The sequence below is a fragment of the Aotus nancymaae genome, unplaced genomic scaffold (assembly GCF_030222135.1).
Source record: "Aotus nancymaae isolate 86718 unplaced genomic scaffold, 86718_ANA_hifiasm-v0.15.2.pri h1tg000065l, whole genome shotgun sequence".
Classification (NCBI taxonomy): Eukaryota; Metazoa; Chordata; class Mammalia; order Primates; family Aotidae; genus Aotus; species Aotus nancymaae.
Window position 1 is genome coordinate 7,259,263 of NW_026988480.1, and position 18,850 is coordinate 7,278,112.

General features: G+C 40.9%; 1 protein-coding gene across 1 annotated transcript in view; it reads left to right on the plus strand.

Moving 5' to 3' along the window:
- The window catches only part of PKD1L1 (polycystin 1 like 1, transient receptor potential channel interacting), a 159,410-nt gene extending 149,450 nt beyond the window's left edge, over window positions 1-9,960 (plus strand). The window contains 1 exon segment of the mRNA XM_064366637.1: window positions 9,478-9,960. Coding sequence (XP_064222707.1) covers window positions 9,478-9,546 — 69 coding nt within the window. The 3' untranslated portion in view covers window positions 9,547-9,960.
- Window positions 9,961-18,850: the final 8,890 nt, after the last annotated feature.

Below are 18,850 nucleotides of genomic sequence, written 5' to 3' on the forward strand. Positions count from 1 at the left end.
AATAGCATTTTTGACAATGTTACTGGAACAATTGAACATCCAAAAGCAAAAGAAAACAAAAAGAGCTTAGACCTATACCTCATACCATATGCAAAAGTAACTCAAAATGAATCATGAACAATGTTATGCAAAACATAAACCTGTCAAATTTGGGGGAGAAAAAACAAAGGAGAAAAATCAGAACAATCCATAAAAGAAGAAATAGATAAATTGGAACTTTAAAAATTAAAAACTTTTGTTCTGCAAATGACCTTGTGAAGAGGATGGAAGGACAATCCACAGACTGGAGGGAAGTATTTGCAGACCACATATTCAACAAAGGACTAGTATCTACAATATATAAAGAAGCCTTGGAATTCAACAGTAAAAATACAAATAATCTAATTAGAAAATGGACGAAAAAAAATGAACAGATCACACCACTGTACTCCAGCCTGGCGACAGAGCAAGACTCCATCTCAAAATAAATAAATAAACAAATAAATAAATAGACATTTCACTGAAGAAGATGTACAGATGGCAAACACCTGAAAAGATGTGACTATCACTAGCCATTAGAGAAATGCAAATTAAGACCATAATGATATAACACCACATACTCTAGAAAGACTAAAATAAAAAACAGTGACAACACCAAGTGCGGGCAAGGATGCAGAGACCACATCACTCATACATGACTGGTGGGAATGTAAAATTGTATGCCCACCAGTACAGCAACTACGGGGAATAGTTTGGCAGTTTCTTATAAAAGGAAACATGAAACCTTATCGCCCAGAAATTATCTGGATCATAGATCCCAAAGAAGTGAAGACAGGTTTACATAAAAACATGTGCATGAATGTTCACAGCAGCTTTATTTGTGACACCTCGGAACTGGAAATAGCTTTCACTGAGTGAATGCTTAAACAAACTGTGGTGCCTTCATATCATGAGATGCTACTAAGCAGCAAAGACAAAAAGACTACTGATCCACACAACCACCTGGGTGAATCCCCAGAGAATTATACTGAGTGAATGCAAAAAGCCAAACTCAAAAGGTTACATACTAGATTCTATTTATACTTTTTTTTTTTTTTTTTTTTTTTTTGAGACAGTCTCACTCTGTCACCCAGACTGGAGTGCAGTGGTGTGATCTTGGCTATTGCAATCTCCACCTGTCAGGTTCAAGTGATTTTTGTGCCTCAGCCTACCGAGTAGCTGGGATTACAGGTGCACACCACCACACCTGGCTAATTTTTGTATTTTTAGTAAAGACAGGGTTTCATCATGTTGGCCAGGCTGGTCTCAAACTCCTGACCTCAAGTGATCCACCCACCTCGGCCCCGCAAAGTGCTGGGATTACAGGCATGAGCCGCCACACCTGGCCAATATAACATTCTTAAAATGACAAAATTACCGATGTGGAAAGCAGTTTGTGGTTGCCAGAAGTCAGGGTTGAAAAGAGAGTGAGGAAGGAGGAAGGCTTAGGTGTGTCTATTAAAGGACAGCAGATGGGACCTTAGTGATGAAATGTTCTTTACCTTAATTGTATCAATGTCAGTATCCTGGCTAGGATATTGTTTTGTAATTTTGCAAGATGTAACCATTGAGGAAAATCTGGTAAAAGATACATAGGAGTGTTCTGTATTATGTCTTACAACTGTGTGTGAATCTACAATTATCTCAAAGTACAAAAATATAATTAGAAAATAATGAGGTTGTTATAGTATGCAAAATTACAATAACTTGAAATGGTATTAACTTAAAAACCAATGCAAATATTAATGATTTTTTCTAGCAAACAAGAGAATATTCCAGTCACAAATGTGCATAACAAATGCTCTTTCTGGACACCTCCTGTATCCCACCCAGCCCATGGTTTATCCTTGCCCCAAGTATCTTTTATAGATGAAAGCTCCAAAGCATGAAGGCATCTGAGCTCCTGCAGTAGCTGGACATCCTGAATTGCTCGGATTTCTACCTAATGAGATTCTGGCCTCATCTGTGGGCCTTGCACCATCTGTTCACACTTTCTGCTAGACCAAAACCCAAATAGGGGTGGAGGGAAGAGCCTGTGTCGTCTTAGACTCTGTAAAGGTGAAGCCATTCCCCGAAGCTCAAACATTCTGAGTTATTTGGGACAAGAGTAATATGTCTGTATCAGTAACCAAATATCTCCATAGAGAATAACAGCAAGAAATGTGGTGAAAGAGTCATTAGAGAATCCGACCAAGCCACAGAGATACGGGAGCTGTGCCTGAGTTACAGACCACTCCCACTGATGGTATCGTTGAATTGGCTGACAACTTGCTCCTCAAAACACACCATGTTTCAGAATAATTTAACTACAAAAGGCTCACCAGCATTTGAACAGCATCATGTCCCAGATAGAAATTGACAAAGGAAACTGAGTCTGCCAGTGGCTGGAAAAAGCTGTCCACACACACTACCTTGATCAGTTGATCTTTGCTCTCAGGTGATGGGGCATGCTTGATTAAAAACGTGCAGCCATCTGACCTATAGGCAAAACATCTGCCATCAGCAGTGTCTAATATCTTCCACTTTTGGATCCACATTTGCTGATTCACCTAAAAAAAAAAAAGTGGAAATGTGTGTGGTGCTGGGCAGGGCACAGCAGTGTGTTTTTGGCATTCTTCAGAGTAGATAAATTACTTGAGTGAAAGGTAGAAAAGAATGTTTTGGAAGACTTGAGATTCTCTCCATAGGACAACAACTCCTAGTTTAGTTACTCATATAACAACCTGTTAGCTCAACATCATTTTTTAAAAAGGATATGATCGCCAGTGTCTGTTCTGTGGGCAAAATTCTTTCCAGAATAAAAAGTCCTGCCTTGCATTTGAAGTAGGTCCAGTTCAAGAAGAGAGCGGCCTTTGAGGTCAGTGGGAAGTCAATGTCCAAGCCTGTTCCACAGCATGCTGGATCAGAGAAGACATTCATCTGCTGAAGGCCAGTCCCGAGATTCAAATTCTTATGAGACTAAGAATCTCATACAAGATAAGGATTACTTTTATTTTATTTATTTTTATTTATTTATTATTTATTTATTTTTATTTTTTATTTGAGATGGAGTTTCATTCCTGTTGCCCAAGCTGGAGTGAAATGATGAGATCTTGGCTTACTGCAACCTCCACCTCCCAGGTTCAAGTGATTCTCCTGCCTCAGCCTCCCAAGTAGCTAGGATTACAGGCGGGCACCACCACACCCAGCTAATTTTTTGTATTTTTAGTAGAAAAGGTGTTTCACCATGTTAGCCAGGCTGGTCTCGAACTCCTGACCTCAGATGATCCACCCGCCTCAGCGGCCTCCCACAGTGCTGGGATTACAGGCATAAGCCACCGAGCCCTCCCTGAGAATGACTTTTAACATCATAAATCTCCCATATATCAGTAGTACATCATCTCATTTCAGTTGCCTTTGTCTCTGTACTAGACTTAAGCATACTGGAAGCTGGTAAATCATAGGTCAAAGACCTTTCCAGTAGATCAAATACAGATGCATCATTGTTTGTAAGAGAAAATGTTCTCTTCATCTTTACCTGTCTGTGGGCTATAATACCTCCTCGATGAGCCACCAGGTCTGTATTATCTCCTCCGTGTGACTCACTGGCGTTTCTTTATTCTAATCATGAGTAACTTCAACTGTTATCGTTCTTTTGTTCCCTCCTGATGTTGAGCCATAACCTGCTCTGTAAACTGCACCAAACAGAAGGTCTTTGCCCCGGAGTCAAAATTAATCATTTAATCACTTCTCCACACTATAATTGCTCACGCATGTGAGGAAAGGTTGTGTTCTTCCTCCTGCCTTGGCAGCGCTGGTGGTCTTCCTTCCCCAGCCTAAGCCCCATCAGCCCCCACCACCACCATCCTCCCATGACGTGGCTTTGACTCACCTCATCTGCTGGTTGGCTACTGGTAATTCTCCTCTGGCCTTGTTTGTACTTCTTGTGTCTCCTCATAATGATAAACAGTAGTCCGGGAGTGCCATGATTAGAAAAAAAATACGTGCCATGCTAAATGTTGATGTGGCTACAGCATCCATCTCTGTCTCTCCCTCACTGCCCAAGGCCACAGCTACTGCCCAGGAACTGAAGCCACCTCCCTGCAGCTCCACACAGCCCCTAGAGAGAGCAATGTGTCCTGCTTCTGAACTTGCTCTTGAAGGCATCAGGCATGCACCTCTTCATGCTCTTTTTTCTTTCCCAAGTGTAAGTGATACCTGGAGCAAGATTAGAAGGCTTGTGTTGAAGATGACAGCCTTTCCAAGCTGGGAACTGTGCCGGCTTCCCGCTGCTTATGTAGAAATAAACTTTGATCCTGTTTTGCTCTGGAGAATCTGAGGGCTCTTTGTTACAGCAGCAGCATGGCTTTTACCTAACTAATATATGATTTCTCACACTTCACACTTGCCTTAGAACCTATACTTACACTAATGCAGCCCCCAATGACATTATTATTTATAACCTTTGACAATGGTTTTGACTGTAAATAACGTAAAACATGACCCTAACTGACTGAAACGGCAAGGGAATATATTATCTACAAAGCCAGAAGTTGAGAGATAGAGCTGATGCCGTCACTGCATTCTGCTGTGTGCTGGCTTTGCCTCAGGATGGTGGATGCCCCGCTTGGTTGCAGGATATCTGCTACAGGTCCAGGCATCACAGCCAGAGATAAACTGTCCATGGAAGGGGGATACCATCTCCCTTGGTCTTATCACTAGGTAGGAGGAAACTTTTTCAGGAAGTCCCCAAGAATATTTCCCCTCACATTCATTCCCAAATTGATCATGGTGAAATGGAATTATTATGATTAATTTAGACTAATCATCTTGGATAATCAGAATTTAAGTGTTGGCCAGACACAGTGACTCTCACCTGTAATCCCAGGACTTTGGGAGGCAGAGGTGGACAGATCACTTGAGGTCAGGATTTTCAGACCAGCCTGGCTAACATGGCAAAATCCTGTCACTACTAAAAATACAAAAATTAGCCTAATGTGATGGTGCACACCTGTAATCCCAGCTACTTGGGAGGCTGAGGCAGGAGAATCACTTGAACCTGGGAGGTGGAGGTTGCAGTGAGCCAAGGTCACACCACTGCACTCCAGCCTGCCTGACAAAGTAAGACTCCTTCTCAGAAAAAAAAAAAAAAAAAGAATTTAAGTGTCAACCAGTAGGACCTTTGGAGGTCCCAACCCCTCCCTACCCATCCTTAAATTTCATTGCTGAGCAACGTCTTTGCTCCTGTACCTTTCTCTCCATAATGGTGCTATCTATTTTGTGGTCAGAAATACAGTTGTTAATTATTATTCCTGTTCGATTTCGTATGTTCTGTTTATCACAGCATTCCGGGTTGAACTGGATTCTGCTAACATTTATGTTCAACCTGCCTCCCAGCTTCAAAACTGAATCCAGTAATATCTGCCAAATACCTACTATGTTCTCAGCACAGGGTTATGAAGAAAAAAGTTTCTCAACGATTTCACAATCCAGTAAAAGCAGATGAGAAAACAGGAATGGATAGGTGCTAGGCTTGAGGCCAGGTTCAATCAGCTGCTGGGGCAAATCGGGGTGCACCAGAGCTGGAGGTGAGAGACCTGGAGGAGAACCCCTCAAGGGAGAAGCAGCCAGTGACACTGAGGGACCCTGAGTTTTGTTTTGTTGTTGTTCTTCTTCTAATGTCTTTATCTCATATTAGCATCAGGGCAATGCTATCCTCCTGGAATAAATTTGGAAATATTCTCTCTGCTTCAGTTTTCTGGATGGATTTGTCTAGAATTGGAACTATTTCTTTTTTAAATGTTTGATAGAATTCACCAGAGAATCCATCTAGAATTGAAGTTTTTTTATTAGAAACTTTTTAACAATGAATTCTATTTTTAAATAAGTATAGGACTATACAGCTTATCTATTTCTTTTTAAGGTAGCTTTGGTAATGTTATCATCAAGGAATTTTTCTATTTCATCTCAGTTGTGAAATGTATAGGCATAAAGGTGTTCATAATATTTCCATTTTATCCTTTATCTGTAAAAACTGTAGTATTGTCACCTCTCTCATTCCTGATATTGGCAATTTATGTCTTCGTCGTCGTCGTTCTAATCATCCTGGCTAGGGGCTTATCAATTTTATTGATCTCAAGGAACTAGCTTTTGGTTTCATTCATTTTCTCTATATTTTTTCTGTTATCTATAGCACCGGTTTCTGCTTTGATCTTTGTTATTTATTTATTATTTACTTTCTTCCATTTACATTGAGTTTAAGTAGTTTTTCCTTTTAGTCTTTCACATAAAAGCTGAGGTCATTTGAGACCTTTCTTCTTTTAATACAGGCATTTAGTGCTACAGATTTCTCTGAGAGTACTGTGTTAGCTAGCGTTGATCCCTGAATGAAAATGATATGTTTTCATTTTTATTCAGATAAAATACTTTCTAATTTCCCTTTTGATTTCTTCTTTGACTCATGGGTGATTTAGAAGTATATTATTTAGTTGTATGTATTTTAAGATTTTCCTTATGTCCAACTGATTTTTTTTTTTTTTTTTTTTTTTTTTTCGAGAAACAGTCTCGCTCTGTTGCCAGTCTGGAGTGCCGTGGCATGATCTTGGCTCACAGCAACCTCTGCTTCCCGGGTTCAAGCAGTTCTCTTGCCTCAACCTCTGGAGCAGCTGGGACTACAGGCGCACACCACCATGCCTGGCTAATTTTTGTATTTTTAGTAGAGACGGGGTTTCACCATGTTGGCCAGGATGGTCTTGATCTCTTGACCTTGTGATCTGCCTGCCTTGGCCTCCCAAAGTGCTGGGATTACAGGCATGAGCCACCATGCCCGGCCTTATGTAACTTAAAATTTCTGTTGTGGTCAGAAAACATCATATCTCTTGAATCATTTGAATGTTATTGAGGCTTGTTTTAATGGCCCAAAATATGACCTAACTTGGCAAATGTTTCATTTGAAGTTAAAAAGATGTGTATTCTGCTGTTGTTGAGTGAAGTGTTGTGTAAATGTCACCTTGGTCAAGTTGGCTGATGGTGGTGTTCAGGTCTGCTCAGCACTTGCTGCCTTTCTGCCTACTTGTCCTGTCAATCACTGAGAGACGGGTATTGAAATCATAAACTGTAAGTGCAGCGTTGTCCATTTCTCTTGCAATTCTCTTGGTTTTTGCTTCATATCACATTATAGTCATTCTCTGTACATAAAGTGTCTTCCTTCTCTGGCTGCTTTTGAGATTTTGTCTTTGTCACTGGTTTGGGGCAATTTGATTATGATGTGTCTCGGTGTCTTAATGTTTATGTGCGAGGCCTTTGCTGAGCTTCTTGAATCTGGGAGTTTATAGTTTTCATCAAGATCAGAAAACCCACTTTCACTGGCTTCAACTGCAAGTGTATTAGGCCAATTGAAGTTGTCCCACAGCTTAACTGGTATTCTTTCCATTTAAGACATCCTTTTTCTCTCTGTGTTTGATTTAGAACATTTTTAATTGCTGTATCCTCAAGGTCACAAGTCTTTTGCCATGTCTGACCTTCCCTGAATCCCATGGAGCATATTGTTCTCACACATTCTAGTTTTCATTTCTAAAAGTTTTATTTTAAAAAAGCATATCTTCCATATCTCTTAACTTTTTGAATATATGAAATATATTTATAACCCTACAGTATTTATGTTGAGTGAAAGAAGCCAGACCAAAAAAGAGTGCCTATAGAATGCTGCCATTCATAGAAAACTCTAGGAAATGCAAAAGTAATGGAGGGTGACAGAAAGCAGATCCTGGCTGCCTGGGGGTGAGGAGGGCTGGGCAAGAGGGAGGAATGACAAAAAGGGTGATGATCTTGATTATGGTGATGGTTTTATAGGTGTGTGCATGTGTGCGTGTGTCACATGTTATATTTTAAGTGTGCACAGTTTGTCAAATATATTTCAATAAAACTGTTTAAAAAATAGTAATCCTGAGCAAGCTTGGCAGCTGTCAGTCCTATTCCTCACCCAGAGACATTCATCTGTCCCTAAGGAAGAGCAAGGGCCATAAGGCAAAACTAGAAAAGCAGCCATAAGATGGTGGTGCACCCACAGCCCTGCCCTGGGGTTCTTGTCACCCTCTCTCTCCCATCCCGCGTGACTCTCGGTGGTAGAGACTGTGCAGAGGGGCAGCAGATACCGTGCCTGCTTGACACCAGCACGGCAAATAGCTGTTCACCTGTCCAGTTATATTCTGAGAGAAATTTAAAAAAAAAAAAACTTAAAAAAAAAAACCCTGTGAGATCAGGCAAAATGTATTTTGAAGCTGGGTCTTTGATAACTATTGTTAACCCATTTATGCCTGAGGTTGCAATTTTTAAAATTTTTGCAATCAGACTTTGGCAACGACCTTGAGCAATAGTATCTAAACAACCCCACATGCTAGAACAATAGACATCAATTTAAATTGTCCTCTAGAAATATTTTTTCAGTTTACCCTCCCACCAGCAAGGAGAGAGGTTTCTTTCCTCAAAAAACAGTGGCTCATACTGGGGATCCCCTTTGTTTTATGTCTTAGACTGATGTGATAAATTGCTATTAATCTCATTGCTAAAATTGACATTTCTTTTATATAAAAAAGTTTAACATTTTTATATATGTTTGCTGACCTTCACATATATAAATATGCATATATATAATATATTAATATATATAGTCTGTTCATGTATGTGGTCTAGTTTTCCATTGAAATATTTATCCTATTGTCTGATTTTTCAATACCCTTTAAAATAAGAGTGTAAACTTGTTCAATCTTTAATTAGTCTGTTTTTGCCCTTTAATTTTTTTATATTGATAGCTAACAGATTTTATATGTACGTATATGCATATATATATGTAGGAAGAGGGACTACATACTACACTTGCCATCTTCAATAGGTTCCTGGACACCGTGATTTTTAAGTGAGATGACATATAACAAAACTGCTGTTTTTCCTCATCAACATTATAACAAAACATTATAGCAAAAATTTGAGGGGCTGGTGTAAGTTGTTTTATATATATTATTTAAATTAGAACTTTCTGTAAGTCAGGCACTGTTCTAAATTCTTCAGAAGTGTTAATTACTTTCATCCTCGCAACAACCCTGTGGACTAGATTTTATTAGCTCCATTGAAGACTGAGCAAAATGAGGCACCGAGAGGGAGGATAATTTGTCCTAGGTCACACAGCTATGAGCAGGTGAGGCTCCTGTTGAACCCAGGCACACAAGCTTTAGAATCCAGCTCTGAACCACCATGCTATCTTGCCTCTCAATGACCGACCTTCCATTTTGATTTTATAGATGTCTCAAACCTTATCCATAACCTGCTGTAGCTTCCCAGCTTTTACCATTGGGATTATGCTTCATATAATTGTTTTTCATCCCGATAACATATGAATACTGATTTACTTTTGCTTCTGCTACCTATATCAGGTTGACTTGGCATTTGTTTCAGTATAAGATGTTTTTCATTTTTTCTTTTTAGCCAGAAGACATCAAGGACTTACAGGAGGCTGGCACCTCGCATAGGCACTCTGGACCCCATTTTGCTTAACTCACTAAGCGACCAGTTTTAGCAGACATCCTGGTTTTGCTGGTGAGAAGAACTGAGGTTCAAAGAAGTTTTGTTGATTTTTCCAGCTCACACAACAAGTAAATGGGAAACCAGGATGAAAATCAGGGGTTATCGGTCATCAGACTGTTACTCATAACCACCGTTCAGAGAGCTCAGATGTGAGACAAGATTCCAACTCCAGCCTTCTCCCAAATGATCCATTTGCCAGTTGCCCTAGAGTTATGTATTGTCTTATTTGTTTGTTTGTTTTACAGAATCTGTCTGAGTATTCAGAGGCTTTTATCTTATGGAATTTCTTTTAGGTCTAATAAAAGTGATGAAAGAGATCAGCATAAAATTCTAATATTTAAATAAGATTTTTGAAATAAAGTCCTTATTTTGTAAATTTAACAATTGAATCATGCTATATTAATAACTCATTTTTCCTGACTTACTAATTCAATGTAAAATGGTTACTCAAACTGAACTTTGAAGTCATCTGGGCTGCTGTTTTTGAATCCATTTAAAAACCCACATGCTTAGATAAGAATTTGCTAAGGAGATTATTAAGTTTGGAGTGCATGCTATGTTTTTGGATTCTAAATAATTTCAAAATGCCTGGCTTGGTGTGCACATCAGTGACAGTGGGTACAAGTGGCTGGATGGGATGGAGGTAACCATGGAAACACGCCGTGCCGTGGCCTCCCCGTGGGCCTGGGGCTGCACACAGGGAAAGGACAGGGGTAGAGGGTCTACCAAGCAGACCTGGGAAAGATTTTCAATGTAATCATTTAGTATGTAGAACCTGGGCAAGGTGCATGGCCGTCTTAATGCACAATTACCTCATGGGCAAAATGGGAGTATAATGGAACCTGCCTCAAAGAGTTTGTGTAGCACAGTGCCTGATGGCATATGGCAACTCTGTGTCACTGATTTGACTGAAGCTAATGCCTACTCTCTCTGTGCGTTTATATATCTGAGAATGTACAGGTCTCCTCAGGGAGTAAATTGTGTGGTTGGCAGGCTAACTTATTTGGGGGATGTTGCCCTATTTCCACATTGACAGACAGTGAGAGAGCATCCAGACTTTAGACCTCTACATGAGCCAGGGTTGCCAGGTGGGTGGGTGGCTTAGAGAAGGCTCCTCTCTTCCCCAGTGAAGTCATAAGGCATCACAAAATACGTCCTCACCCAGCGATATCTTGTTTCATTCCATCGGCTATGCTTTGACAGACTCTTTTCATGGACTTTTTCCTTCCAAATACTTTCATGGAGCACTCCCATGTTCAAAGAGCTTTGAAAAATACAAAGAAAGCAAGGCCCGTGCCCCTTTTATAGGCAGCTGTTTCAGCAGGGGACGCAGTAAGCTCTGTATAAGGGAGGGGAGAACCAACCCCAACACTGGCAGGCTGCTGCCTTTCCCATAGCGCACAGGATGCAGGTTGGCGCAGTTAAGCATGCCTGAGGCGCCCCACGAGTGGCTCTTCTCACATGCCCTGGGTGGTCTGGATGAGGAGGTAATGCATCATGGAGATCAGACAATCTTAAAATGAGGCTACATTGCAGGATGAGCCACTGTGAGAACCTTTGGGATAACTTTCACTTCTGTATACCTTAGGCCCACAATGGTGATGGTAATGAACATGGTGACAGTGTCCCGTATAGGAGCGTTACCTGAGCAAGGCACCCTGCTAGGCTCAGTATCGAGTTACCACAAACTTAGTATTTAAAACAACACTAATGTGTCATCTTACAGTTCTGAAGGTCAGAAGTCTGAGTGAGTCTCACTGAACAAAACTCAAGATGTCATGAGGGCAGTGTCCTCTGGAAGCTTTAGGACAGAATCAATTTCTTTGTAGTTTCTGGTCTCCAGAGGCCACCTGCAATTCTTGACTCATGGCCCCTTCCTCCATCTTCAAGGCCAGCAAGGAGAAGTTGAGTCCTCACATCCCATCATTCTGACACTGACTCTTGCCTCCTGCCTCCACTAATAAGGACCCTTGTGGTTACATTGGGCCCGCTGGATAATCTAGGATAATCTCTCATCTTAAGGTGGCTGACAAGCAGCCTTAATTCCATCTGCAGCCTTATCTCCTTTGTTACGTAGGAAACAGGTGCTGAGGGTCACGCCGTGGAAGTCTGGGAGGAGTGTTTGTCCGCCTCCCACAGAAGCCTTCCTCTTTTACAAGAGCTCCTCGGGGCACAGCTTTGACTAACCCCACTTCACAGGAAACAGAGGCTAGAGAGGGCAGTAGCTTCTGTGGAAAGGGAAATGCCATCATGTGCCAGTGCATCTTCCAAGGGCTATCGCGTCAGCTCATTCACTCTTCACAACTCTGTTATCATCATCCATTTCACAGATGGGTAAACTGAGGTCCAAGGGTAGATCAGCACCTTGCCCAAGGTCACACAGGAAGTGACAGGCTGACTCTCCAACTCACAGTCCATGTGAGTCCTTAGTGGGGCAAGTGGACCTGGGAGAAGGTTCTGTGGGGGGACACAATTAGGGAACCAACCCAAGGAGGAAGGCGTGAAAGGAACTGTCAAACCAAACCTGGAGAAATGGGGGTGTGATTGTATCAATTGTTACCTTTGCCCCCATTGGACACATTGATTTCTAGCAATGGTTGGGAATGATCGGTCACCCTGGCCACTTTAGAACTTTGGAATGTCACACATTTTTAGCAAGTAAAGTTGCATAGAGGTGGTAGAAGGGCTGAATGCATGTTTTTATACAGTTTGGGGCTCACATTGGGCTCAAAGAAACTGTGAGCTGATATGCAACTTCACAAAATAAATACATTTAACATTTTCCCGTAGACTTGGGAGGAGGACTCCATGAGGTTGTTTTATTAAAGTGATTTGTTAACTGTGAAATTCTGCACATACAACCATTTTGTTTTTTCACCACACATCCAGGTCCGAGTAGCTCCTTGCTGTCAGAGCCCGCTCAGAGGGGAGTGACCTGGCCTCGGACCGGTGACAGCCAAATTCCTTCTGAAATCCAGCCACTCCATGCCTGCTCTGAATGTGCTACTCCCTTGGGCATTTCTCCACTTCTTTGAGAAACTATTATTTCCTCAAAAGGGTCTTCTATTCCATCCCATTATGCAGAATATTTAATTAAATTCTATTCTTGCTGAACTTTGTGTGGCCCACCGGGGCACAGCCAGCCGATGCCACTGGGCTCCCATCATCCAGTTTTAACCTGCACCCTGAGAGCTCTCGTCCTTTAGACCTGGGGATCCTGTTTCCCTGCCACAGGGAGGGGAATGAGAAAAACAGGGACATTTTCTAGGAATCTGGTCGTACAGTCACATGTGAGACAAGTGGAAAAAATTGCTTATAGGCTTTTTTTTTTTGAGACTGAATCTTGCTCTGTTGCCAGGCTGGAGTGCAGTGGTGCAATCTTGGCTCACTGCAACTTCTGCCTCGTGGGTTCAAGCGATTCTCCTGCCTCAGTCTCCCAAGTAACTGGAATTACAGGCACCTACCCCTGTATCTGGCTAATTTTTGTTATTTTTAGTAATGACGGGGTTTTACCATCTTGGCCAGGCTGGTCTCGAACTCCTGACCTTGTGATCCAGCCACCTCAGCCTCCCAAAGCGCTGGGATTACAGGCGTGAGGCACCGCGCCCGGCTATTTTTGTTTTTACAAAAAACGCTTTTATTGCAAATGGCATTGAGTTCTGTTTTTCTATTTCCCTTTCTACCTGGCTTCTCTCCATTAAAAAACTAAATCAAGACAGTGTATAAAGAAAGATGTCCAGACTACACAGTAGTTAATAAAAAGTCATGGAAAGGAAAGCAAATGACCCCAGGAGGAAAATTAATCACTGAAATTAAGCTGCTGATGGCCAAGATTAAGAAAAGACCGTGGCAGACACAACCCTTGCTGTTAAAGAGCTCTCCAGTGGAAAACACTTGCTGGCTCCGATCACATCATCGGGCACGCACCCCCAGGTGCCGCCCAGGCTGCTTGGAACACTGCAGTGAATGAACAGACGTGGATTTCTGAGCTCAGACTCCAACACTAATTTTGAAAAGGAGTTTCTCACATGACACCTTGTAGAAAGAACTCTCAACAAAATTTTCAGGAAACTGATGTTATCTGGAATTCATTATCTGACCACAATGTGACCAGTTTATACAAAGGGTAAAAAGATAATCTGAAAATAGCCACATGACTGAAAACTTAAAATGACTCTGAAAAAACTGATGAATTACAGAGAAAAATCACAATGCAAACTAAGTTATATGATGTATCTCAATCCGTATTTAGAAGGAAAATTATATTTTAAATATATTTGTTTTGGGGTTTTTTTTTTTGTTGTTGTTGTTGTTTTGAGACAGTTTCGCTCTTTTGCCCAGGCTGGAGTACAATGGCATGATCTCGGCTCACTGCAACCTCTGCCTTCCGGTTTCAAGCAATTCTCCTGCCTCAGCCTCCTGAGTAGCTGGGATTACAGGCGCCCATCACCACGCCTGGCTAATTTTTGTATTTTTAGTGGAGATGGGGTTTCACCATGTTGGCCAGGCTGGTCTTGAACTCCTGACCTCTGGATCCACCTGCCTCAACCTCCTAAAGTGCTGGAATTACAGGTGTGAGCCACCGCCCCCGGCCATATATTTGTTTAAAACCAAGAAAGTTTAAAAATAAATAATTTAATATGCAACTCAAGAACTTAGAGGAAGATAAGTCAAATAAACAAAAAGAACATCAAAATATGGCCGGGTATGGTGGCTCATGCCTGTAATCCCAGCACTTTGGGAGGACGAGGCAGGTGGATCACCTGAGGTCAGGAGTTCGAGTCCAGCCTGGCCAACATGGCAAAACCTCATCTCTACTAAAAATACAATAATTAGCTGGGCATGGTAGCACTCGCCTGTTGTCCCAGCTACTCGGGAGGCTGAGGCAGGAAAGTCGCTTGAACCTCAGAGGCAAAGGCTGCAGTGAGCTGAGATCACACCACTGCACTCCATCCTGAGCAACAAAGCAAGACTCCATCTCAAAAAACAAAACACCCTAGAAATATAAAAATTAAACATATAAGCACAAAAATAAAAAACAATGAAACAGTAGAGAGATGCAACAAAATCAGAAGATGGTTTTTTGAAATACTAAAGCGGATAGATTTCTAGCAGAGTTGATTTAGAAATAATGATAAAAATTTAAAAATAAGAGCATGAAACAGCAAATTCAGACATCATAAAGATTAAAAAATTAGGGCCGGGCGCGGTGGCTCACACCTGTAATCCCAGCACTTTGGAAGGCCGAGGCGGGTGGATCACGAGATCAAGAGATCGAGACCATCCTGGTCAACATGGTGAAACCCCGTCTCTACTAAAAATACAAAAAATTAGCTGGGCACGGTGGCGCTTGCCTGTAATCCCAGCTACTCAGGAGGCCGAGGCAGGAGAATTGCCTGAACTCGGGAGGCGGAGGTTGTGGTGAGCCGAGATCGCGCCATTGCACTCCAGCCTGGGTAACAAGAGCGAAACTCCGTCTCAAAAAAAAAAAAAAAAAAAAGATTAAAAAACTGGTAAGATAATCCTATGAACAACTCTATTTCAAAACATTTGAAAACTTAAATGAATTAGATATTTTCTAGCAAATATAAATAATTTGACTACAAAAATAGGAAATGTAAACTACCAACATTAAATATATAGAATTAGAAATCAAATGGTACTTAAAATTTCTTGAGCATTTTTACGAGCAAATTTTACCAGACATTCAAAAAACAGCTCTCTTTATCTCATACAAATTTTTCCAGAGAATTAAAAAAAGAAGTAAACTTTAGCAACTTGTTCTATGAAACTAGAATAATCTGGATTTTTAAAAACATACAAAAATGAAAATTATGGATCCATCTTACTAATAAACATAATTTCAAATATCTTAAATAAAATACAAATCAAATTCAGCAGTATATAAAGATAACGTGTGATACGTGGGGTTTATCCTGAAGATGGAAAGATGGCTTAACATCAGAAAATAATGTATCCACCACATTAAAGATTAAAGGAAAAAAAGTACTTGATGGCCAGGCACAGTGGCTCAGGCCTGTAATCCCAGCACTTTGGGAGGCAGAGGCAGGCAGATCACCTGAGGTCAGGAGTTTGAGATCAGCCTGGCCAACATTGTGAAATCCTGTCTCTATTAAAATACAAAAATTAGCTGGATGTGGTGTCTCACAACTGTAATCTCAACTACTCAGGAGGCTGAGGCAGGAGAGTTGCTTGAACCCAGGAGGCAGAGGTTGCAATAAGCCGAGATTGCACCACGGCACTCCAGCTTCAGAGACAGAGTAAGACTCTATCTCAAAAATTTAAAATAATTTTTTTTAATTTTTTAAAAAGTACTTAATAAAACTCAACATTATTTCATAATCAAACCTGTGCAAGGAAACCAAAGTGGCTATCCTCTCAAATCATTGGCAGACATCATACTTAATAGTACAATCTTAGAAGCATTCCTAGGAAAACAGAGGACAGGACATGGAAGTCTGCTATTTCTGCATGTATCCTGTAGGTTGAAAACCAATGTAATAAAAAATGCAATCAACCAGTAAGATAAAGTCATCGAATAAGGTGCAGAAAGGTTAAGAATAGGCCAGGCACTGTGGCTCACGCCTATAATCCCAACACTTTAGGAGGCAGAAGCAGGCAGATCACGAGGTCAAGAGATCAAGACCATCCTGGCCAACATGGTGAAACCCCGTCTCTACTAAAAAAAAAAATACAAAAATTAGCTGGGCATGGTGGTGCACACCTGTAGTTATTTGGGAGGCTGAGGCAGGAGAATTGCTTGAACCCAGGAGGTGGAGGTTTCAGTGAGCCGAGATTGCACCACTGCACTCCAGCCTGGCGCCTGGTGACAAAGCATGACTCTGTCTCAAAAAAAAAAAAAAAAGAAGACAGAGAAACCAAACAAACAGTCCTCAGTTGCAGATGACATATTTGCCTACCTTCCTCCCCAAATTAAGACAGTAAACTAAGAAAACTTCTTAGAAGATTGACATAAAAAATGAATAATATTCCTATACACCAACAATTTTAAAATGTGAAAGGAAAATATCTTACTCACTGTGGGGGAACAATAACAGAGAGAAAATTATGAGTGTACCTAATAAAGCTAGAAAAATATGGGCATGCCTTTTATTTCAAAAAATCCTAATGATTATTAAAAAACTTAAAACCTGAATGGAAAGACATCCCATATTTATGGAAGGTGTTCATGTCAAAGGAATGTATAAATTCAATGCATTTCCAATAAAAATTTCAATGCATGTTTATGTGAAACTTGATACACTGATTATCAAATTCAAATGGGAAAAGAAAGGGCCAAAAATAGCTAAGATAATTTTTACAATGATAACAAAATGGAAAGTCTTAGATCTCAACTCAGTGCAATCATAACCAAAAAAATTTTATCTTTCCCAATGGAAAATTTTACTTTTTCATTCATTCATTCATCCATTTATTTGTCATGTTTTAAAAACTTTACTGTATGCCAGGCTCTATTCTTGGCTTTGAGAATAGATCAATCAACAAAACCAACAAAATGCCTACCCTCAGGGTGCTTACATTCTAGCACGGGGGTCATGTAATAAAAATAATATACTGCAGTTGTGGGCAGTAGTGAATGTCATGAAGAAAAATTAAGTGACTTAGGGAGGGCTCTATTTTAGAGAGGGTTAATAGGGAAGGCTTCTCTTGATAATGTGATGTTTGAACAGAAACCTTGAATGAGGTTCAAGCAAGCTGTACAGCTCTCTGGGGGAAGAGGAACAGCAGGAAGAAGAAAGGGCAAGTGCAAAGGTCTGAACTGGGAACACATTCGGTATGCAAGAAATCACAAGTGTTTCTGGAACACAGCAGGAGAGAGAGAAAGTGCAGTAGAAAATGAGGTACAAACCGCAACCAGCAAACAGGTTATGGGAGGTCTTATAGACACAGTAAGATTGAGAATGTTATTCTGAGTGTTGGCAGGGAAGAGCATGATCGAATGTATTTTTAAAGACATAACTTGGCCGGGCATGGTGGCTCACACCTGTAATCCCAGCACTTCGGGAGGCCAAGGTGGGGAAGATCACCTGAAGTCGGGAGTTCAAGACCAGACTGACCAACATGGAGAAACCCCATCTCTACTAAAAATACAAAATTAGCTGGGCATGGTGGCACATGCCTGTAATCTCAGCTACTTGGGAGGCTGAGGCAGGAGAATTGCTTGAATGTGGGAGGCACAGGTTAGGGTGAGCTGAGATTGTGCCATTGCACGCCAGCCTGGGCAAAAAGAGCAAAACTCCATCTCAAAAAAAAAAAAAAAGACATAACTCTGTTGCTATGTAGACAAAAAACTGTAGGGGAGCAAAAGATGAAGGTATAAACTAATTAGGGGGCCATAGAGTAATCCAGGTAAAAGGTGGCGGTGGTTTGACCCTGAGCATCAGTGTCGGAGGGTGTGATGAATGGCTGGCTTCAGAAAGTCTGTTTTAAGATAGAGCTGTCAAGATTTGCAAATGGATTGGATGTCAGGCACAAGAGAGTCTGGATAGCCCCAAGGTTTTCAGCCTGAGCAACTGGCAAAGTGATATATGATATGATGGAATGGATACTTTACATGTCTTCAGGGAGGGAAGGAGCATCTGCCACAAGGTGATGAGGCAACTGGTTGTCCACATGCAAAATGAATTAGATTCATACCTCACCCTGCATAAGAAGTTAAGTTCCCCATGTATTCATGACCTAAATGAAAAAAGCAAATTTTTCATATTTTTTTCTTTTTTTTCTTTTTTTATTTTTTTGAGACAGAGTTGCACTCTTGTTGCCCAGGCGGGACTGCAGTGGCATGATCTTGGCTCACTGCAACCACCACCTCCCAGTTTCAAGTGCCTCAGCCTCCTGAGTAGCTGGAATTACAGGCATGAGTCACCACACCCAGCTCACTTTGTATTTTTCATAGAGACGAGGTTTCACCATGTTGGTCAGGCTGGTCTTGAACTCCTGACCTCAAGTGATCTACCCACCTCGGCCTTCCAAAGTGCTGGGATTACAGGCATGAGCCATTGCACCTGGCCTAACTTTTGTATTTTAAAAAGAAAGATAAGAAAAATAATTATGGCCTTATTCATAAGTAGGACACGGTTTCTTAAACAAGATGCAAAAGCAAAATCAAACAAATTAAAAATAAATAAACTTTATTATTTAAAGCTTCTAAAATTTTCTCTGAAACAAAAACCCAAAAACAAATTGAGAAGACAAGCCATAGAGTGAAAGGAGACATTATTAATGCATATAA